At 37.5% G+C, this 22,540-nt stretch overlaps 2 protein-coding genes across 4 annotated transcripts; both read right to left on the bottom strand.

The window, feature by feature from the left end:
• Positions 1-2,813: 2,813 nt before the first annotated feature.
• On the bottom strand, positions 2,814-13,779 carry adpgk (ADP dependent glucokinase). 3 transcript variants are annotated; one of them, XM_087797795.1, is made up of 8 exons: positions 13,622-13,779; positions 8,977-9,198; positions 8,318-8,543; positions 8,176-8,238; positions 7,939-8,059; positions 7,682-7,878; positions 5,935-6,033; positions 2,814-4,918 (listed from the first exon to the last, which is right to left on the bottom strand). In XM_087797795.1, the coding sequence occupies exons 2-8, from the start codon at positions 9,189-9,191 to the stop codon at positions 4,355-4,357; spliced, it is 1,485 nt and encodes a 494-aa protein (XP_087653921.1). In that variant the 5' UTR covers positions 9,192-9,198; positions 13,622-13,779; the 3' UTR covers positions 2,814-4,354. The 3 variants fall into 3 exon arrangements, with proteins under 3 accessions (XP_087653921.1, XP_087653923.1, XP_087653922.1); XM_087797797.1 differs by having other exon boundaries at positions 2,814-4,915; positions 13,622-13,778; XM_087797796.1 differs by lacking the exon at positions 13,622-13,779 and adding an exon at positions 11,856-11,922.
• A 1,739-nt stretch (positions 13,780-15,518) lies between these two features.
• snx22 (sorting nexin 22) lies at positions 15,519-19,146 on the bottom strand. Its single transcript, XM_087797311.1, has 7 exons — positions 18,936-19,146; positions 18,529-18,612; positions 18,003-18,107; positions 16,937-17,031; positions 16,156-16,188; positions 16,004-16,071; positions 15,519-15,921 (listed from the first exon to the last, which is right to left on the bottom strand). Exons 1-7 carry the CDS (start codon positions 18,996-18,998, stop codon positions 15,803-15,805), a joined length of 567 nt encoding a protein of 188 aa, XP_087653437.1. The 5' UTR covers positions 18,999-19,146; the 3' UTR covers positions 15,519-15,802.
• Between the last annotated feature and the right edge of the window lie 3,394 nt (positions 19,147-22,540).

Genomic DNA, 22,540 nt, shown 5'->3' with positions numbered 1-22,540 from the left:
ATTTATTTATTCATTTATGTACCCTCATTCTTGCTAAATGGAGTAGCCCTTTGGCCTGTTAAAAATGTTTCATTCATCTTACTATTGTTTGATTGTGTGTTTCCTTTCTTGTTGCAGCATTTCTATTTGTTGAATAATACGTAATGTGTGTCTTAGAGGAAAACAATTGATCCATCCCATAATAACATAACCAGTAATTTCAGAAGCGTGTAACTGAGGGTAACACATAGCCCTTGGAGTCACTTGAAGTTGCATATAGGTTGGTGACCTCTGTTATAGATAAACCACATCATTGTTCAAGTACAGTGTTCACAGCATTTAAAAAGAGTAGTGGCTTTTAGTACCAACAACATGATGATAATTTATGTATATAAAAATATAAAACCACTTGGACTGTTGCATCTTTTTTTTTTGTTGGTGAAGAAGGTTGGTGATCAGAATTCAAATTGCCCTATAGCACCATCTTGTGTAGATGGAGGGTGTAAATGAAACGGCCTAATACATGAGCCAGGATTTTTACAATGCAATTGCTGGATCCAATGATCAGGATATTGTTAGACGGGTGAAAGACTGTTAATCTGTGCACTGTGGACTGAAAAATAGAAACATGCAAGTGGTTTAACCATTGTGCAGTGTTTGTGGTATCCCTTGTGTTGCCTCTGTTGGTCAAGGTAAACAACCACCACTGCATATGTATTTCAGGATGCCAGGTAGGTCCTTCATGTTGACCCAGAGACAACACAAGGGATACCTCAAACACATTTGTTTATGGCCTCACGGGCACCATGACCCGGAGATAACGCAAGGGTTGAAGAGCTTAAAGAAAGGTTAGCTAAAAGATTAATTTGGCTTATAGCTCAATAGCCAAGGCTTAGAAGAGTAAGTACGTATGTAAGTATGCACAATCAATACCTTGATAGTGCTTAATCAGAAATTCAAAAAACACCAAATAGAAACAAAGTGTTTAAACTCATTTTTCTTGTGGTAATTCCTTTCTCCCTTCTGCTCACCCATTCTTAGTTAGCTCTAGTATTTTTTAATTTTGGTTCGTTTTTATTCTTGATCTGATTTCATAGCCAGGTGTAGTTCTGATTTTGTTTGGCCTTGTAGTTTAGGGATTTGTCTTTTAAAAGGACGAGACAATTTCTTCTAAAATATGTCTTTGTCCACTACTCGCCTGAAGTTAGATCACTGATCATGGCCAGGCTGTTACTCCTAAGCTTTGGAATGATCTTCCTCTCTGTGTTTGATGGAGTCTACTGACTTCTTCAAGAAACATCTTAAGACGTTTTTATTTGTGCAGACTTTTCCCTGATTCTCTTCCATGTTTGTCTCGGTGTTGTCTTGACCCTTTAAGTATATATTTTATTGGGTATTGTTTCGATTGTTTATTTATTTATTACTTACTTACTTACAGCAGTTCATCTGTTATGGATCTAAAAGAAAAAGGCAATCACAGGGTTTACAAGGTATGTACTGTAGTATCACAGTGACGACTTCAGTTCATTATTCATCCAACATCATGCAACTGTTCATTTCTGCATTCCTCTTCCAATAACACTTAGACCCACACAAATGTCCTCCAAAGAATGTTTTATTATTAAGAATTGGGATGAGCGATAATTCGAATTAACTGTAACAAAAGTATAGAGGTGTGTGCAGCAGACATTTAATTTTGACCTTAAAATGTGAGCGATCTTTCAAACTTCAAATTAGGGTGATTTCATCTCTTTAAAAACGGTCTTTCTAAATGGAAGGGACCTTATAGTTATAGATCGCTGGTGAAGCACCTGTCAGGTATTGTCCCCTTTTTTTATCATGATAACGGTGAGGCATTCATTTATTCATTTTCTGTGCCACTTCTTCCCTTTATGGGAGTTGCAGAGGGCTGGGGTATGGAGCCGATCCCAGTTTCTTCGGGTAAGAGGTTTGGGACACCCTGGAAAAAACGCTGGGGCACACAAAGACAAACACACATATACCTACGGACAATTTCCCCAAGTAACACTTGGAGAAAAATGACCATGTTTAATGTGTAATGTGTGTTCAATAATCCGATACAAATATAAGACCAATCTGATAATTCAGTCTCTTAGAGCTGCAACTCAGTGCCAAAAAGAAAAAAGGGTTTTTAATAGAACTTGATATTACTCACATTGAATTTACATTATTTCAACATACATTTCACCAGTGACAAAGGGGCATAGAAAAGGACAATCACAGGGTTTACTAGGCATATAGTATTGTGTTGATCCTGTGGTGAGGTATCCATTGTCTAACAACAGTTTTTTTTTATCATTAATTAATAGCAAGTTTAAGTTTAGTGATTGGACCTGACTGGTTAAAGATTTAACCAGTCTAATCATGCACCAAACTGGCCTAGGTCAAATGAACTCCTTCAAGAAACATCTTAAGACTTTCTAATTTGTGCAGGCCTTCCACTGACTTTCTGGGACTCCTGTATCCATCTCATGTGTCTTGATCTTTTGAGGATATATTTTAACTGCGTATCGTTTTTGATTGTTAAAGTGCTTTGGGACCTTGGTCGCTCTAGAAATAACCATTACTTACACTTTTATTATTTGAAGTGTTAGTTTCACCTAACTTAATACTAATGGTGCAGCAGCCATGAGCATGCACATTTTGATACAACCTGTGTAATGACAGGATGTTTGTTTTAAAATTAAGATATTTTTTAGATCTACTGTCTGTTCATGAAAAACATTAAATACATTGTCAAATGTAACCTTTTTTTAACCTTCAGTTATCCAAATGTATACCGATGGAATATTGAAAAAGAAAAACAAAGCAAGTCAATGTGGAGACATTTATTGAACAGCTTCATTTACTCTAAACGAGATGGTGGAGCTTATCCTTGACCGAATACAGACAGGTTTATTGATGTGGAGACATTTTAAAGATAAAGAAGCTCATGTAGTTAAGACAATAAAAATAGGATACCAGGAAAAGATTCTTCTAAAGAACAGATGTGAAAGGGACAATTCCTGGTTTAATGCCAACTCCGACAAGCACAGAGAGATTCAAGTAAAAAACCTCTCTTGGTGCTCGCATCCACAAAATTATTGCACGCCCTCACGGGCACTGTTGAGGTATAATGATGGTTACATTCAGAAATGTGACCTCAATTATATTTAATGTATGAATTTCCCTAAAACCATAATGCAGAGAACATTGAACAGAAACCAAAGGAAGAGCTAAATAACACAAAAACAGTAACAAATACTCCAAAATACCATTAGCAGGACACTTGTTGACCTTAAACATAAAGAACCATCATTTCACATGTCCTTCGAAACAACACTGACAAACCTTTGATCAAAACCACCATTGTTTTGTAGAACATACAGCATTATTTAATGAGAAAACTGGCATTACTTAATTGTGAATGTGTCAAATACATGATCACAACAACATGTTTTATTACTAAGGAGGTAACATGGAAAGAGAGAGTTTCTTTGCCCTTTATTTTCTTAATTGAATCCTGCATTTTAAAGGATTTTAAAATCTTAAACATACTCAAGTCATTGTGGGGATTTTTCAGTTATCTTAAATTCCCTAAATTCCTATACATTGTGCATTGGATTACGTTTTATTGCACTTTGCAACAATGCCTCAGCAGCACAATTTAAAGAAGCCTATGTTGTTCTAAAATAGCAAAAATTCAAGTATACAACTCAATTTGTGCAAATAGATGAACATCAAATGCGGTTTGTTTGTGTGTTTGTTGGAGAACTTCTTTGTGCGTTTTACTGGTTGCATCTTTTGTTTACATTTGACTTTTGCTTTGAAACCAGAACATCATAGTTGATAATACATTTAGACAAATACATCAACCACAGTATAGCACGTTGACAAACTATATAGGGGCTCATTGGGTTGAATATTTAGTATTTTCTCCATCATTACAGGCACAGAAAATGGAAGATTTCACAATTTTATTTTCTGTTTTCAAACTGAAAATGGCAATGCAGACCAAATGTGTGTCCATGTTAGCAGTGCATGCTACCTAGAGAGGAACACAAGTTTGAATCACACTAAAATAAAAAGTGTTTTTTTTTAAAGGCACATTAGGCTGGACAGAAATAAGTCAGACAAACTCTTTGGAACAATGGCTTAGAGCTGTGCCTAGTGCATAGTTTCCACCTCAAACTGGGTTAGAGCCTACCTGTGTGTGCCACAAGGTGGCAGATTTGAAGTGTCATCAAGAAGGACTCCAGGCATAATAATTCCATTGATATCAGAGGAGTGAAGTGAAGGGAGGAAGAAATATCTGTGTTCAGAAACTCAGACTCTCAAAAGAAGTTCGGATCCATTGATGTACTCCCTCCAGACTTCAAAAGGGTTGATGGCTTTGTAAATGGGAGTAAATCAGTCCCTCTGCAGAAATGGCGTCTCCAAGCCCAACTGTCCGCAGAGGGTGTTTGCAGACGAGCACGGGGCTCAGGTGGAAGGTGACGTTACCGCGGCGCCACACAGTCACAGGCTCTTTCGGGTTGATGGACAGCGTTTGGTGTGGTTCCGTGTATGAGCTTTGGAACTGAAGCGGTGCTTTCAGAACCACTTTGTCAACGTCAACAGCCTTAAGACCACACGCCTGACTGCTGGCCACTCGAGCTCCGGCCATCACAGCCGACGCCTGGTTGTCCCAGTAGCTGTCCACCGTGGCAAGGATGTGGTACGCTAGTGTGTGGAAGTGGATGCGGGTGAGGTCCGCCTCATAAGATGGGTCACTGCGACCATAGGTCTCCAGAATCCACAAAAGGATGTCACTGACTTGGCCCACATCTGGGATTGCTCTCCAGGAAGTCAGGTCGGAATGTGGCCCGTTGCTGGCCTGAGAGAGAAACAGAAGCTCCTGCTCATTCAGACCGATGGATTGGACTCTCGGCACGACCTGCTAACAAAAAAACAAAAGACCTCATTATAAATAGAAAAAAACATAATGAAAATGGAAACGAGGCTTTGGAACAGACGTATACCTTGATATAGTAAAATATATTTTTACCACCTGCTAACTTCCCGCTTAAAATTTAAAGGGGGAGGGTCTTCTTATATTTTCATTATACTGTTTATACACATGTAAACCTACACACTCAGCAAAAGCTTCTTAATGTAGTCATCAGAAATGGTTTGAAATCCCGCAGGTGAGCTTAGTTTTTTTTACTTGGTTAATGGGGTTGTGTTAATCAGTTGCAGTATCAATATTATGGAAAGAACAGATAAGAACAGAATAAAATGCCCCAACTTTTAACACATTTACACATGTTTGGAAGGTATTCAGACCCCCTTAACGGTTTCACTTTTCGTCATATTTTAGCCATTTGCTAAAATCTATTTATTTTTTTCCTTGTTCAGGCAAACAGCAGCCAGTATTTCCAGAAAAACACAAACTCGTAGAAATGATGGCAGATTTACAACAAAGGACACTAAAATAACAGATGATCATGACTTTTACGATCTTGGATTAAATAGCAGTGTCGTCCCAAACTTCTTCCATTTAAAGATTATCAAGACCATTGTGCTTTTAGTTACTTTAATAAAAGGCACATATAAGTTCCTTTGAACTTTGGTTTTCAATTGCTCTGACTTGACACTGATCTGTAAGGGTTTTACTGACAGGTTTATGCTTTTCCTGGTCAAGTACAATCAATTTAATCAAGCAATCTGGACCAGTGAAAGATTATAGTGCCTTCTCAATAAAAACTGTCTCACCGACACTGGACTATGGTTTGTACAAATCTAATATGTTTATAATTCTTTAATTTAACTCAAAAAATAAACTTTGACCTGGTTAAAGTATCGTTGTTTGGACTGAAACTGGATAGTATAAAGAAAAAATGTGGCTCCATGTATCCATCTAACTGCGTTCTAATCCAGACCCTACAAACAGGTCCCCTATGATGAAACGTGTACCTCCTGCATGATGCTGTTCATAAAGTCCTTGTCCGTCATGCTGGCCAATTCCAGGTGGATTGGAACGTCTTTACTGATGTCTGCAATGGATTCGACAGCCTGTGTGAACAAAACAAGTCTTTAGTTCAATTTAAAATGTCATAGGTTTTTGATTGAACCAACTGGTGGTGATTAATCACAAATATATTTCCAATCTATTGTATTATCGTATCTTAAGTGTTGCTAAAAATGCATCTCACCTTTGCTGCTTATTATTTTCTGCAGAACTTCAGATAAACACATTTCTCAATTAAGTGAATTATAAAATAAATACAGAATGGAAAAACAAATCACTTTTCGCTATCAAATATATATACTGATTTTAGTCAAACAGTAAATCCTTGTCCTAGATCACTTTGCGGCATGTAAAAGAGCAAATAAAAAAAATATATTAGGCGGTACGTTTTTCACATTAACCTTTAGCTAGTTATAAGGTTGTTATCATTTTAATTTGGAACAACAGAATAGAATCATTAACAATTGTTGTTTTCTGGACCAATTTACCAATGACAAAACAATATCAGAGAACATAACAGAATTAACACGTCAAGCGGACATTGTGTTACTTGAATTCGGGTGAAGAATCAGAGTCAGTTTATTGTGTGTATTTGTGCCCGCGGCAGAGCTTTGGGGGAAACCATTCCCAGGATCAATAATGTTTGGTCAATCAACCCATCACTAGTGTATGTTTCACTTCTCCAAGCGTTTCTCATTTGTAGTTCAAAGCGACTTAATTAACAATTCACATATCTATTTTAAAATACATTTTTCAAAGTGTGTTTGCAATAAACAGATGTCAGTGCAAGCAGCGGGAAGTCATTAGAGCTGGCTAAAATTCTTGCTTTTTAGAACATCTAAACAGAGAGCTTTCTGGTCTTTTCATGGTGGAACGTTTCAAGGACACACCACTATGAGACATTTTGTCAAAATCCTTTTCTCCAGAATATTAACAATCCATACAAAACATCCGTGTGTAGATATGTACCCGCTGACATCATTTCTGGCATTTTCCCAAAGCAAAAGAGGTGGGGCTTTGTATGAGCAAAAGTCAGGGTGAGTTATTACAATGATTTAAGATTGCAAACATATATAACCCCTGGGTCAAATTATTTGCTAATATATTTTGATTAAAAGTTGTCAATACAACACTGGGAGACCCTCTTATGCACTTTTTACAGTCAAAACAACGTGTCTTTCTTTAAAATCTACTAAAACAACTACAAACGTTCTAGATAGCGATAGATAGATACAACTTTATTGATCCCTCTGATGTACTTTTAAGTCTAAACACTTTAAAGGAGATGAAATTAGAAGAATTAAGCTTATGTTATACATTAACATTCCAGGGTAAAATAAAAGAAGACTAAGGGCATAGGTCTGATTAGGACGATGTGCAAGCTTGAGGTTAAGTAGCAGCAACTTGAACTACTCTGGTCTATACATTGCTATATTTGTCTATATATGTATAGATTAAATATAGACACACTGGACAGAAAGAAACTTTCAAATGTACATTGAGAAAATATTTCTGGGTGCACTGGTTTGAGTGGCCAACACGTTAAGCCATTACAGAAATGTGTGCTGGTCGCTGTCTACTTTTAAATCTGAGGTTCTGATGAGTAAAACTTTGTATTAACTACTGTATATCCCCAGTTCATTTTCACCCCAACATGCACAGCACCACAGTGGAATAAGAAAGCTAGGTGACCTCCTTCAGACGTGACTCCCACAGTTCTCGACCTTGTCCCTCCATCATGTGTAGTCCGGATAGCACAACTAGATCTGGCTGGAAATCATCCAAACTGGCTACAAAGGTCTCCAGGGAGCTCATCTCTCCGTTGGACACGTCATGAGAAAATATGAAGCGGTTGGCTTGAGGCGCCTGAGATGAACCCCACTCTTCCCCTGAGGAGCAGCAATGTAAGTAGAGCAGCTGATGACACTCGCACACAACACACAAATTACCTGCTTTGTACTCTAGAATCAGATGGTACTTGTCAATCTCAGTAAGAGAAGCTGGAGGAACGACAATCTGTTCATCGAGCATCTCGTGAAGTTTGGGGCCAATCGGACCACACAACAGGACCTGAGAAAGATGGATGTGTAATTATCACAAATAAATGCTAAACATATACAGTGACACCTAGAAATACGTAGAATTATACTAATGAATCCTAAAGTTCACAAATTTCAGTTTTGTACCATAAGATCAGGATAAGTGGCAAGCTTCTGGCCAATAAGAGCAGCGTTTCCACCCACATAGAGCTGAAAGAACAACACAGGGCAGTCATACTTATGATGTGCCAACACAATCACATGTCAGGTGTGTGATAGGGAATCTTACCTTGGCCCCGGGATATTCTGCTGCTGCCCGTGCAATCCTCTGAAAAGCCTCGCTGTCACTGAAGAATCGCTCAGCTGCTGCTCCACGTTCCATGTAGTGGATGAAGGCTTCCTTTAGGTCCTGTTTTGTGTGCAAAACCGCATGGTCCATTCCACTCCCGGGGTCCAAAGCCAGAGCTTGCAAGAGTCCCACGCCAGACACCACCACATCCACACAGGCATTTACACTTGAAGAGGAAACAATAGGTCAAACATCATCCCGAAAACCAAAGTTATAAAAATGTAAAAGCTGCTCCTTGGATTTAAGAATTTAATTTTCATTTCATTCACTAGGCGTGAAATTTACTATTGGGGCCCGGCAATTTGCAGTGATTTAAAAAATATTCATAATGTTCCAACTGAACACTTACTGTGTTTGAATTTGACTTATGTTGTCATTTACTTTTTTCATTTAGGGTCTGATATTGTGAATAAGTGTGATCAACCATAAAACAAAATTTGATTCCATTATTGAGTTCACAACAAAAGGAATGCCTTATCTTCAGCTGCATGGAATATAGACAAAGTAAAAAAAGTTTTCCTTAAAGCCCAACAAAAACAATTGAGTTGAAGGAAAGTTGAGGAGGTAAAAACATGTCCTAGGAGGATTCACATGCTCACCCTACTGCCACTCGGCTCCACTGTTCTGTCGGCAGGGTGATGAGCCTCTCCCAGGCTGTTGAAATGGCCAGCTCCAGGCTGTCAGGGCTTTTAGACAAAGAAGGGTAATTTGGCAGTGGAACATAATGGAGGATCTGCACCTGCAGCTGAGGATTGTGGTACAAGTATCCCACTGCTAAGGCCAAAAGGGCTACCACAGATGCTTTGGCCCACATGACACTCCTGTAGAGACACAAAGACACAAACCAATCAAAGATTTAGCAGACGAAATAAGATAGGGTTTTGGTTGTATTACCAGTGCCGAGACCCTTAAGAAGCAGTCATACCTAAATATTTGACAGTTGATACTTCAATTTTGCAAAATTGACATTTTAGTTCATTTGCTTCCCTCTTGGTCAAAGCATCCAGTAAAATTGCATGATCAACAAAGTTAAACTTATGGGTGAAAAAACCCCCTCAAACATTGATAATCTTTATTAAAAGGTGAGCAGGTAGACACCAGGGCTGTATATGCTTGACCTCATCTGTGAGAGTTTTGGGGAGATAAGGTTCAGATCATGTGAATAGAATATTATTTGACTAGAATAGACTGCAGAATAGTAAGGCACCAGGAATCGACTCCATCACGGCCAAATTATTAAAAGCTGATAGCAATAAAGGTACACAAAGTTGGGTATGTATGGAACCATGAAAAGATCCCAACAAACTGGAAGAAAGGGCTTATCATCAAACTAGCAAAGAAAGGAAACCCGTAAAGGAAATAGAATTGACTTCAGACTGAGAAAAGAACAAGCAGGTTACAGAACAGGAAGGGGAACAACAGAGCATGTCTTCATACTACGAAACATCATAGAACAAGTTAATGAGTGGCAAGCAACACTATACATTAACTTTGTAGACTTCCAAAAAGCTTTTGATTCTGTCCATCACAAAAGCCAGTGAATAATCATGGAAAAGTATGGAATCTGGTATCAAAAAAGGTTGCAATATCCTTGATTGTGATGAATCGGATCATGAGAAGAACAGTTAGACAGGACAACAAAAACTGGACAACTTAGACTTCGCAGATGACATAGTGTTACTCTCCTCTACAAAACAACAAATTCAGAATAAAACAACAAGGATGGATGAAGAAACCAGGAAAGAATTCAGATCAGTGGCCAAGACATCAAAGAGGTAGCAGTTCCTTTACCCTGGGAGCAACCGTTTGTAAAGAGGGAGGCGGAATGAAGGACCTGAAGAATAGACTATCAAAATCAAGAGGGGCCTTCATTAGACTCAAAAAGATCTGGAGCTCCAACAGCATCCCAAGAAGAACAAAGCTAAGACTCTACAAAATGCTAGTAAGTAAGTAAGTAAGTAATATTTATTTATATAGCGCTTTTCGAGACCAGGGTCTACAAAATGCTAGTGGTGCCAGTCTTGTTATACGGATGTTAACCATGGAAAATAAACAATGGAGACAACGAAGCAGTTGATGTATTCCATTGATAGATGCCTACGCGGAATACTGGGTATACAGTGGCAAGATCACGTCAGAACCGAAGACCTGCTAGAAAGAGCCGAGATGAAGCCACTGAGTGAAGAAATGAAGCTGCGTAGATGGAAAATGATTGGACACATACTGGAAAACTGGACCACGACAATGACTGCGATATAGCATGACATGGGCACCAGAAGGGAAGAGAAGAAAGGGAAGACCAAAGACCACCTGGAGGTGTGCTTTCTAAAAGGAAAAAAAGGAAGCAGGATGGACATCATGGTCTGAAGTGAGGACTGCGGAAGCTGCCCAGGAGAAGTGTAAGCGCTCTGTGAAGGCCTTATGTGCCACAAGGCACGAAGCGGATAGGTAACAGGTAACAGAATAGAATAGTTGATTCCAGAGTAAATAACCAAGAGCAGGACAACATTTGAACACACACTTTCGTGAAATGGGTTTTCTTTACTTTGATGACTTATTACATTGTTGATCATCACTGAATGCATTAAAACATTATGACAAAGAAATTTGAAATAGCTGAAAATATGTTATAGCATAGTTTCTTCAAAGTAGATCTAATTATTTCTTCTGCAGACTTTATGATTTTTCTTGACGAATTCAGGAGGCAGTCACCTGAAAATGTTTTCACTTCACTTATCAGGTCCGCTTGTTTGAGTTACTTAGTGGAATTTATTCACTTTTAATAGAGTTGGGGCCATTAGTTGTGTTCTGCAGAGTCAGGCCACAGACTTTTGGCCTGTACTCTATATGGAGGAGTGAAATATAGAGTGAGTTGATTTGGTTATTTCATCCCCTGAGTGAGCTTCAAGGAATCTAACATGTCAACAAGTAAGCAACAATCGATTGGCTTGGGCAGAATACGAGAAAGTTTAAGTAGCTTCAGGTATGTTCTTTTTATTATTATTATTATGCAAACCAGAACAAGGGCTCAAAAAACTCATGTCAGATCCATTTTGGCTTTGGTGGTGTGTAGATGGCCAGGATCAAAGTTTGTGTTTTTAGATACCTAAAGGCCGAACTATTAAAAGGACTTGCAGGTGAAGTAAGTAAGTAAGTAAGTAATATTTGTAGAGCGCTTTTCTAAACCAGGGTCACAAAGCGCTTAAAACAATCAAAACAATATCCAATAAAATATATACTTAAAAGGTCAAGATAACACCGAGAACAATACAGGAGTCAAGTGAAATTCTAAATGTTCCATATCGACTTCAGTTTAAAATGGTGTACAAATGTATGTAAACTGATGATGAGAACACTCTTTTATATTCTAGTGCTCTTCCATGTTCAGTGGAGATTAGAGTTAAGTAGAGGATTATATGAGAATAACCAATAAATTCAACATTGATGTACAAAATTGCTTTAAAAAATGTTTGTTTACCTGGAACTGTAACAAAGTCTTATATCCTAGATTGATGAAGTCAACAGTTTAGCCACAGAGGGAAATGTTTGGCTTTTAAAACACTGCAGTGTCAAAAAAACAAATTACTTAAATACTTACTTACTTTACTGCCTATCACTCATAAAGGCAACAAAGCACATTGTCTAAAAAGACCTGACTACTGTATTGGTTGCAAAGGATACTTAAAAGTGAAGTGTTTTTCTTTTATTTAGTGATTGGTAAAAAAAATCATTCTAAATTATTCTGTCGTTTTTCCGGTTCTGTGCACTAACACACCATTAATATAATAGAGTTGGACCAATTCAGTAACCTATGCTGAAAATAAATGCTTCAGTTTCTCAGTGAAAAAATTGTAGTTGAAAGACAAAGGCACTGAGGTACTTCTGAAAGTCACAGCAAGGAAGAACGTTCTTACAGTAAATCATCAGCTTGAAAGTCAGTAACAGATTTATTTACATGGAATCTTTACAGGTTTGTGTAATTTTCTGTAACTTTCTCATTGTATTTCTCACCATATTATTAATGTGAATGAATATTATTAAGTAAACATTCACCTGGGTGGGAAACTATTAACTAAAGCTGTGCAGACCCTGCCCTGTGACTGGGTGCTGGGCCTTCTTACCAACAAATAAAACAGTTTGGACACAACATCACCTCTTCCATCACACTAAACGGTGGCGCTTCTGAGGGATGTGCACAGACTTGCCTTCTGTTCATCACCCAAACGTAAAAAGGCTCAATAAAAACGCTTCTAAAAAAATACCTTAGCGGCCATATTGTGATATTTGCTGAACCAACAGCAGTTGTGGACATGAATAGGAGAGGGTACACAACAAAGGAGGTGTCTGCAGACTTCAGGAGGTTTTGCATTAATCAATATACCTTTAAACATATGTATGTATTCATTATTTATTAAGCAGATTTCCCAGACAAGGGTCACACACATGTTACATTAAGACATACATTACACACATGCAAAAGAATAACAAAGCACAATAACAAAACAAATAAAATATCATATTGATGATAAAAATAAACAGAAATAATTTACAACAAACCATAGATACAACTAATTAAAAACATGCTTTTAAAACGAGTTCTAAAAATGATTACTTAAAATATGGTTTCCATTAATTCTCAAGGTCATTATGCTAGTATTAAATTACATTTTTCATTTTCCATCAAAAGACCATTACATGTAATTATATGGTCTGAAACACAAATCTGACCTGCTGACTCAAAACTGTGCAGCAGTAACAGCAGCTAGCAACAGTCCGCCAAGTTTCTATAGGTACTTTGGTAAAATATTCACTTAAAGGGTGAGGATTAGAGGATTAGGGTGACTTTTCACTATTTCCTTATGTGCCAAAGAACAATTTAATAATAATGTGTTTGTGGAGGGATCAATCTGACTTCTCTATTCTTAGATTAACTTAACGGGGAGAGATGCCATTGGACCTAATCCTCTAGCATGCAAACATATAGGATACATCTGAGGTTACTGCGAACACAGCAGGATATTTGAGCACACCACTGGAGACACTTGTAAAGTTTAAATAAGCATGCTTGCATATCTCTATAGAATTGAATGAACACTTTTGACTTTTCGCTAGCTTGCTGCTAGCTAACTAGCTCAGGTATATTGGCAGCAATTTGAGCTAATCTGATGAGTAGTGGCTTCAGGAGCTTTACAAATGCATTTCCCTCCGTTTGTAAACACACCGATATGAAAAATTAATTCAAACCTTTTTAGGGAGCCTTGGCTAAAATGCCAGAGTCGGGGCGGTTCCAAGAAGAGGCAAATTCTGACGGAGTTTGTGATGAGTGAGGAGTGTTGTGTCGGAGTGCGAGGACAGATTAGTATCTACGAGAAGAAATTGTAGAAACACCGCCAGCACAGCAGCTACACTTCCGCCTACCGTCTCGCGCATGCGCAGAGCGCAACGGCCGATACCATTTACAGGGCCGCTGAATCCATGTTTATTTCATTTTTAATTTGAAACAAAAATATATGACGGGAGTATTAGGGCCACTAGTTTATAAATATATATATTTTTTAATTATTTGACCGCCCCCGATTTTATATTTTTAACTTGCAAAACTTACATTACTCAGTCAAACTCCTAATTCTCTTTACATTCTTCTGGAAAAATCTACAATTGCAATTTATAAGAACAACACCCCCACTGATTCAAATAACAGTTACTAGATGTCATTGTTTTCAACGTTGACAAGCTGGGACACAACGCGTCAAGAAACAGTTGAAGTTGCCACATTGGCACTAGTCTAAGGAGCTCCAGACAAGACATTGTAAAAAAAAAACGTGGCCACAACTAATAAAAATTATTTTTATATATATGTTTTTCTGTTTCACTAGCCTTTTAGGCCTAATTGGTTGGGGCCACCACTCTAAATAATATATTTTAAATCAGGACAAAAAAGTGAGTTGTTAAGAGAGTTCTTCAAGAATATGTTTTCCAATTGATTGTTGAAAAGTACACTTTTAAAGTGTACTATTAATATTTTATTGCATATACCACCTTCCAGTGGGTATGTCCATTTATTAATCTTCTGTTTCAACTGAATTCTCAATTGTTGCATCCTGGCTCTTTGGTCCTCATGTGCTAGAGAAGACACCAGGGTATCCTAGCAAAGGTGTTGGTGAACAGGAGGACAATGTTTTTCTTCATAAATTAGATTTTTTTTATTTTTTATAATAAACAATAGACATCTTTACAAAATAATATCTATTTGGGGCGGTTGATAACTATCTGAGAATGACCTGTCATTGCGATTATACAAGTGCTCTTGATCAGAAATAGAAACTTTAAATGCATTATTGCGTTTATGCTTCATAGGGAAATAACTCCATTTCTCCGGGGTAGCTGTCTTCAATCTCGACCTCACCACCCTTGATCGACACTAGGCGTGGCCTGAACCACCTAAAGTCGCAGACTGACTTCTTTGTTTTTGAGGTGGTAAAGCTAAGCAGTTCCATCACGCAAGTCCTACATTTTTGCAGGTTTTCGAGATAAGTTAAACATGACTGAACATTTTACAATTTTAACAATTTCCACGTATCACAGTAATTGACAATACCTTTTAAATGCAGTAGATTTTACTGGATTCTCGTATTGTGGAAATCAGTTTTCCCATCAGCCAATAAGGCATTAACAGCGATCGACAATGACTCAATTATACACAAGATAACATTTACTCATTTAGAAACCATGTATTGTGTACATAGTGATAACTAAGCTTAATGCATTATAGGTTGTTTCTGCTAAATTGTGTATTTCTGTTGATTCCATACAAAATACATGCAGATTGTGTAAAAAACAAACGGTAATTTTTCATAGAAAGCTTCAACCAAACTTGTGTCAGGAGCTTATCTGCTTTAGACACCAGTTGGGAGAAACAGATTTGGAGAATCGTTTCAAATTGTGTTAAACTACTTTGGTTAAAAATGAATAAATGATGTAGACACCTTTTTTTTTTTATTTGCTTAAAAGTTTGAAAGCCATTATCCACTTCACAATTATGTGTTACTTTGCGTCGGTGTATCACATAACACCTAAATCAAATACATTCAAGTTTATGATTGTAAAGAGACGAAATGTAAAAAAGTTCAAGCGGTATGAATACTTTTTCCAATGGGCTGCATTTTATTTTTCGACATATTAAAAACACAAATTAAGACATAACCCCTTATAATAAATGATTAAAAACAATTATATTCAGAAAGTATTAAAATCCTGTGCAACAGTACCAAAAGAATATGTCTAACCATCTTCCAACATCAAGACAATATTCATGTCTATGCTTATTTTTATTCTGTCTCCATTAATAAAGTCTTTTTACACATAACTAAAGTTTGAGTAGGCTTTGAGTGAATTTTAGTTTTATCATTAAAACACCGATCATATCTAGCTGTTGACATGGGACTTGTGGGTGTTCAACATCGTTGGCATAGAGGTGAAGCTGACCCTTACATCCCTTGGATAAAAACCCTGAAGCACGCCATCCACAACAGCATCCGGCAGACCTGGAAAGATTACCTTTTACTAAATAAAAACTAAAGGTAACATCGTTTAAGGAACTTGAAGGTATCTGCACATCGTTCTTACCTGATATGGATTGAGAGATGTAAGGATCCTTAAAGTATCCCAGAACTGGTTGCGTTGCTAACCGAATGCTGAAGGAAATCAATGTAGATTTTGAAGACCAAGCTAGAAACCAATGTGCTCAATGCTAGTATGGAATGAAAACCCAAACATACCAGTAATCGTCAATGTCCAGTTCATCCAGAGATCTGAAAGCACAAAAAATATTTTTGAATGTCTAGACATGTTGCCAGGTAGCATAGGTTTGTTATGTGTAGTATGTGGCTTGTGGAGGATTTTAATGGTCAGGAACCAAGAAAATGTAATTAAAATATACAGCAAAAGGGAAACTGCCAAGAAGGGGTTGGATGTTTCGTCAGAAAAAGAGCAAGGAAACACAGTGATAGAATCATTATGAGCAGGATAATGTCAGGAAAAAAAGAAGGATACAAGAAAACTTGAAAGAGGCAGAATGAGGAGAGTAGACTGAAGTACTTGTAGTGTAGACGTGAAAAGGAAAAAAGTATCTAATGCCAAGGAAGAAGCCAACAGCTATGCTATGTTATCTCATAGCCTGGTGGTTACAGTCAGTCTTTATACTTGGTGACTTGAGTTGGACTCTTGGTTTAATGAAAGTTTAAGGTTTTCAAACAATACTAAAAATGTTGGAAAAACAAGAAAATATTGTCTTCATACTTTTAAAGTGTGCAAGTGTTCAAAAGGTCTTATTGTTCTTTTGTGGTGACAAATAAGTTGAGCTAAGAGGCAAAGCTCTTGATTTACTGATCAACCTTATCCATGATAGTGACCAAAAGGACAAGATTACAGATGCCTACAGCCAAAAAAAGGTTTTCACTGTAAGGTGTCTCGAGACTCCTTTGGAAATGAAAGTATTGAAAACTTGCATACTAATTTTAGAAGGCGCCTCCTTTGCAGTTTGAATTCTACGACACTTACTCCATGCTGCTCATCCTGTTCCCCGTGTGAAAGTGTCTTAGGTGCAGGAAGTCCAGCAGAACCTGTGGTGCATCTTCATTCTGGTAGATGACCTCCTTTGCCACATAGAAAAAAAAACAAACACAATTTTAGATTTTACCCAATATTTTTGCAATATTTATTTCATTAATTTCCACTTATTCCCTTATGGGGGTCATGGGGGGCTGGAGCCTATACCAGTTTCATCAAGTAATGGACAGGGGACATCGTGATGAACAGGACACCAGTATGTTGCAGGACACACAAAGACACAACCATTCACACACACACTCATACCTCTGTATTTTTTTTTTACCTTTTGGAGGAAACCTGGAGTAAACCCACACAACATTGGGGAGAACATACAAACACCACACAGAGAGGTCACAAGATGCCTTTTCCCAATTTAATAAAAGTTAAATGGATTCCCTAGATGTGGGCCTTGATGTTATGCAAGTGGGCTACAAAAAACAAGTTTATGCAGTTGTTTAAAATGTTCAAAGAAACCTTTCCATTATTGCATGAACACTTTACTGCAGTACTTAATTGAGAGGGCGAATTAAACCTAGGTTTCACTTTTTTGCCACAACATTATTATCTCTACCTCCGTTACCAACCTGGGGTTCACTGGAGGTGAATTGATGCGTTTGACATTTATTTTTAATAAACAAAATGGAGAGGTTAGAGAGTTCCCAGTACACAAATCTTTGGACAGGCATGTAAGCTCAAATGTTACAGCTGTGCCTTGTGATTATTGTGTATACAGTTCAGTCACTGCTGAGCTTCTGCTAATAATGGCCAAAACAAAATCAATTTCTTCATGCAGACTCAAGTTTGGATTGTTTTTTGTGGACTTCTCAGATTCCTGTTTCAGACAGACTTGAGCGAGCCCTGAATTGTAGCATAAAGAGTCACAAGAGGCTGTCAGAGAAAAAGATGAATTTGTATGAAAATGCAAAAGTAAGTCACTTGGGTTATTTTTCATGATTTCACTTTTGCCACCGATCATTATTAAGTGCATGTATTAGAGACTGTCCAATGAAGATACCTGGATGTAGTCCTCAAGCTCGTGCAACCTCTGTTCCAAAGGTTTTGTCCTCAGGTGGGGATTTCTCTTACTAGGAAAGTCAGGAGTCTGGCAGATCTTCCTGAGCTAAAACATACAGATTTGAGTCAATTAATAGATAACAGAGAGAAAAAAATAATTCTAGTTATATCCATGTTTCAAAAGGAGAGATGCAGATTCAGAATTGTGATTATAAGCCATGAAATACCTGAACTCCTTTAACATTGGAGAACAATTCTTCCTAAGTGCAAAGTTTTATGAATTGTCCCTGCACTTCTCCCCAAGAGACAATGGAACAGTTTCTGAATTGTTGTCAACCATCAGCGGATTCTTCCCACATAGCTCCATAGTGTGACGAGAACCAGAATGAGCACGCCATTTATTGCCAGTGATGTCATAACAAAACAAATTATAGTGTTGTTTTTTTTGTATTTGTTAATATATTTTTTGTGTTGGGCATTAAATCATCAACTATAAAATAAGATAATAAAGAGATATATTATCTCACCTTCCTATGAAGGGCCTGGAACTCGCTGCCTTTGCGAAGAACGAAGTGCTTCCTCTCGTTGAACAAGACTTCCACTCGGAAAAGCTGAAAACAGGAGACAAACGAAAAAAGAAAAAAAATCAACGCCCACAGAGAAACACTGAGATTTTTTATGACACATGCAAATCGACACAGTGCTAATGGCAAGTAAACAAGTTAAAACTTTTTTTTCAGAATAAATATTTCAGAGATCTTCAGTGAGGATTTTTTATTTCCGCAGCTGCGCTCTCTTCCGGGAGGATCACCTGGCGAGGTGTCACCTGACAATATGTTCCCAAGCAAACACCATTTCTCCAGGCAAAACCGTCAAACATTTCGGTCTAAACAAGCCTAACAACTGTTTAAATAGTCGAAGGTGTCGCACTTACTTTCTTGACCTTCCCCGACTCGTCTTCTTTTCTCTCCATCGACGGGATCATAACTTTAAGCATTTGGGAAAATTAGTTTTTCAAAACTCGTTTTTACAAGATCTCGATTTGTTTCTTCTGACGTGGAGCAAGTTTTCGCCCTCGAAATAGGAACCGAGAGACTTTTCTTTAGGCAGAATTCCGCACCGCAGGCGAGAAATGTGTGCTCTCGCGGGAGCGACTTGTTCTAGCAGGAAACACGCGGTGACTCCACCTCACCTGGGGTTAAATCACAAGAAGGAATTTTTTTCATATTTAAAACCTTCTTACTGTCAAACAAACAATTCGAGGAAACTCAGTTAGAGATGCTTGTATTTTGACCAAATTTATTATGTTTTTTTATTATTATCCCTGATGAATAATTATAATAATATATTGTATATTACACAATTTGGAGCACAGTAAACGCACTGACAGACAGACAGAGACACACATAAACACATATATAAAAACAAAAACATATGCCATAGAATGATTGTCTAGCAATGTGAATGATATTTGATGCAATTTTAAAGTCCTTGTAAATTATTTGAACGGACATAAAATATATAAAATGTTACTTCACTGTGTTCTTATGTTGCCTTTCTCCTTAACAATATACAGTGTGTATGTTTTTATTAATTCTTTTAGCACAAAGAGGTTTCTCTGAGGCATTTGAATATCAACATAATTTTATCTTGAACAACTAATAAGTTCAGGCTTTTCCTTGATTTTCTGGAACTCCTGTTGTGTCATCAGTTTTATCTTGATATTTAAAATATATACTTTATTAAATATTGTTTTGATTGTTTAAGCGCTTTGTGACCTTGGTCTGGAAAAGCGCTATAAAAATAAAAATTACTTACTTACTTACTTACTTACCTTTTGAGTGTACAATGCATCACAGCGGTCACTGAGGCTATATCAAGTAGAGGTTCACTTCCTAGTATATGTGAAACAAACAAAAGTGCTGGCGCAGAAAAAGGATGTGGCCCCCAAAACACAGGCTCATATCCTCTCAGACCCTATAGCCTTGTATAGTAGTTAACAAACCACAAGTAGAAGACTGGAGTTAGGTTTTAGTTTAATTACGTTGTACAGAACAAGGCAAAGCCTTTGTTGTTTGGATATAGTTAACAATCACATGCTATTTCCATCCCATCATGGATTCAGCTGTGCTTAATTCAAACAGGCATAAGAGACTGTGTACATGGTGTGCTCAGAAAGGAAATTTCAACATAATGAAGGGGTGTTACTTGAAATCTATGAAATTAACTTGAAAGAGAAGAGCCCTGGCATCACGAGGAACACCAAGATGGATAGTGAAAACCTTGAGTCAACTTTACCAGGAGTGACTGCTCAGACTTTTTGGTTTCACAAAGCTGATTATCTTCAACTAAGAAACATTTCTTTCACAAAATATGGTTTGCATTTTGCATTTGCTTGTCTCATTGTAAGGTAGTAGTGGTATAACAGAGCAACAGGTAAGCTTTTCACATGTCACCTTGTCTGTGACACTCTGCAAACTACTCTCTCTTCCTCTCATTGGCTTCCTGCTCTAAAGCGGTTCCATGGTTCCTCTTCCTTTGCACAATGAGCATGGTCGAGTATAGACCTTTCCACAGCAAAAAAAGGTGGGATTGACTGCACAGTACTTCATTGTGTTCCGTTAAAAACTCGAAACCAAAATAAATGTTTTGGTTTTAAGTGCCACTTGTGTGGAGTCCATAGGGCATCGGACCATTGACATGGCAATTACAAAATGAACGGCCAATAAACATATTCTCTTTCTCTGTGACTTTCAGCCGGCAGCATAAATAAGTGTCACTAAATTACATTCTAAGAGGATGTCATTTAAATGTTTTTTTGTAGACGATACAAAAAATGATAATAATGTTTTTCAGAAGTGTGGATACAAGTTTAAATAACTGCCATTGATTGCCAAGGAAGTTCTCTATTACCATACCATTCATACTTTAACATTCAAGGTATAGCTACAGAAGTAGGAGGCCGTATCATCAGGCGATACCTAGATTGAAATCTTGGTTACGTAAATTAAACTGTGGAAGTTTTCAATTCTAAATCCCTTTTGACTGAGCTCCACAGTCATACTGCATTAGCCATTAGACAAAGCTAAGGGTATTTGATACATCAAATTGAGATACTTTTATTAATTCACTTCTCATGTTTCAGATGTTTAACCTTTTCCCCTAATGATGCAACTAATCAGACTAGCCATAACCACTAATGTTTTTACTTTAAATTTACAATAGTTACTGATTCACAGATGAATCCGATTAAAAAAAGGTCATGTGTGGTTATGTGTTTTCCCTTCTATTTCAACTATTGTCTCGTACGCTGTCATACAGTATTACTCTTTGGTGATTGTTTTTTCTGCTCTTGCAAATTTTGTCTTATATGGCTTTATTTTTGATCAGGCCAATATATAGTCTTACTTTGTTTCTATTATGTGAAAACTATATTTTTATCCTTTTCTGTATTTCAGCAATTCCCTTAAGAGTATGTATGATTATATTATATATATTATATATCATATAAAAAAAAACCAAAGTGTTGTTTGACACAATTAATTCTCTCGTGTCTCTCCCCCTTTGTTTGGAACCCCTACTGTCTCTGAGCCCCTCTCCTCCTCTTGGTCAGAGTCATGGCTCAGATGACGTCCTTCCTTGTAGGCTTTTTATCAAAGTATTTGATGTAATTGGCCCCTGGGTTACCAATATGGTGAACCTCAGGGGAGAAACTGGAGCAATTCATCTAAATTTTCTAAAACATACATGACTGCTTTGGAAAAACGTTTGCTTTATAATCAGCGAATGTTATCGCGGGGCTATAATTTTTTAACAAAAAAATAATAATAATAAAAAAAACAAAAAACAAAACGAAATTGATCCGGTGCTATTCCTAAAACTCCGGACGCCCAGGGCTAACGACGCCACTGGTGGAGTCCCTCAAGGTTCTGTTCTGGGTCCTTTATTGTTTTTGCTGTACTTGATTCACCTCGGTAAAATCATTCAGAGATTTCCAGATGTTTCTTATCACATTTTTGCTGATGACATCCAGCTCTACTGCTCTTTTGATCCAATTGAGCCCCAGAGGCTGAACAGCTTAGTCAATTGTTTGCGAGAAATCAAACAATGGCTGAGTGAAAACACTTTGCAGCTAAATGTGGACAAAACTGAAACTCTGGTAATTGCTCCTGATGATAAGGTTCCAGGGTTGAGTCAGTACTTGGGTGACTTAGGTCAGTCAGCCAAACTGAGCCTGAAAAACCTGGGTGTTGTATTTGAAAAATACATGTCTCTTGTTCAACAATGCAGGAAACTGACCAGAAACTGTTTCCTTCAACTAAGAAAAATCTCTAAACTTAGGAAAATGTTGTCACAACATGATCTTGAGCTTGTAATCCATGCGTTTGTTTCTTCTCGCCTGGACTATTGCAACAGTTTATTCAAGAAGGAGCTGTCTGGCCTGCAGTTGATTCAGAACTCTGCAGCGAGAATTCTGACCAGCTCTAGTAGAAGAACTCACATTTCTCCGATCCTTAAAACTCTTCACTGAAATCCTTC

This window comes from Callionymus lyra, chromosome 8 (genome assembly GCF_982586985.1).
Source record: "Callionymus lyra chromosome 8, fCalLyr1.hap1.1, whole genome shotgun sequence".
In the NCBI taxonomy this organism is placed as follows: domain Eukaryota; kingdom Metazoa; phylum Chordata; class Actinopteri; order Syngnathiformes; family Callionymidae; genus Callionymus; species Callionymus lyra.
This window is presented reverse-complemented; position numbering and strand designations above follow the sequence as displayed.

Coding starts and splice junctions, on each gene's coding strand:
- snx22 (XM_087797311.1), bottom strand. CDS start 18,998: ATGCTTAAAGTTATGATCCCGTCGATGGAGAGAAAAGAAGACGAGTCG. Junction 16,189..16,936: donor AACAGGATGAGCAGCATGGA/GTAAGTGTCGTA, acceptor TTGTGCTTTCAG/ATCTCTGGATGAACTGGACA. Junction 15,922..16,003: donor CATCTCTCAATCCATATCAG/GTAAGAACGATG, acceptor TAATCTTTCCAG/GTCTGCCGGATGCTGTTGTG.
- adpgk (XM_087797795.1), bottom strand. CDS start 9,191: ATGTGGGCCAAAGCATCTGTGGTAGCCCTTTTGGCCTTAGCAGTGGGA. Junction 8,544..8,976: donor TGGAGCCGAGTGGCAGTAGG/GTGAGCATGTGA, acceptor TTCCTCTTCAAG/TGTAAATGCCTGTGTGGATG. Junction 8,060..8,175: donor CCACTTATCCTGATCTTATG/GTACAAAACTGA, acceptor CATCTTTCTCAG/GTCCTGTTGTGTGGTCCGAT.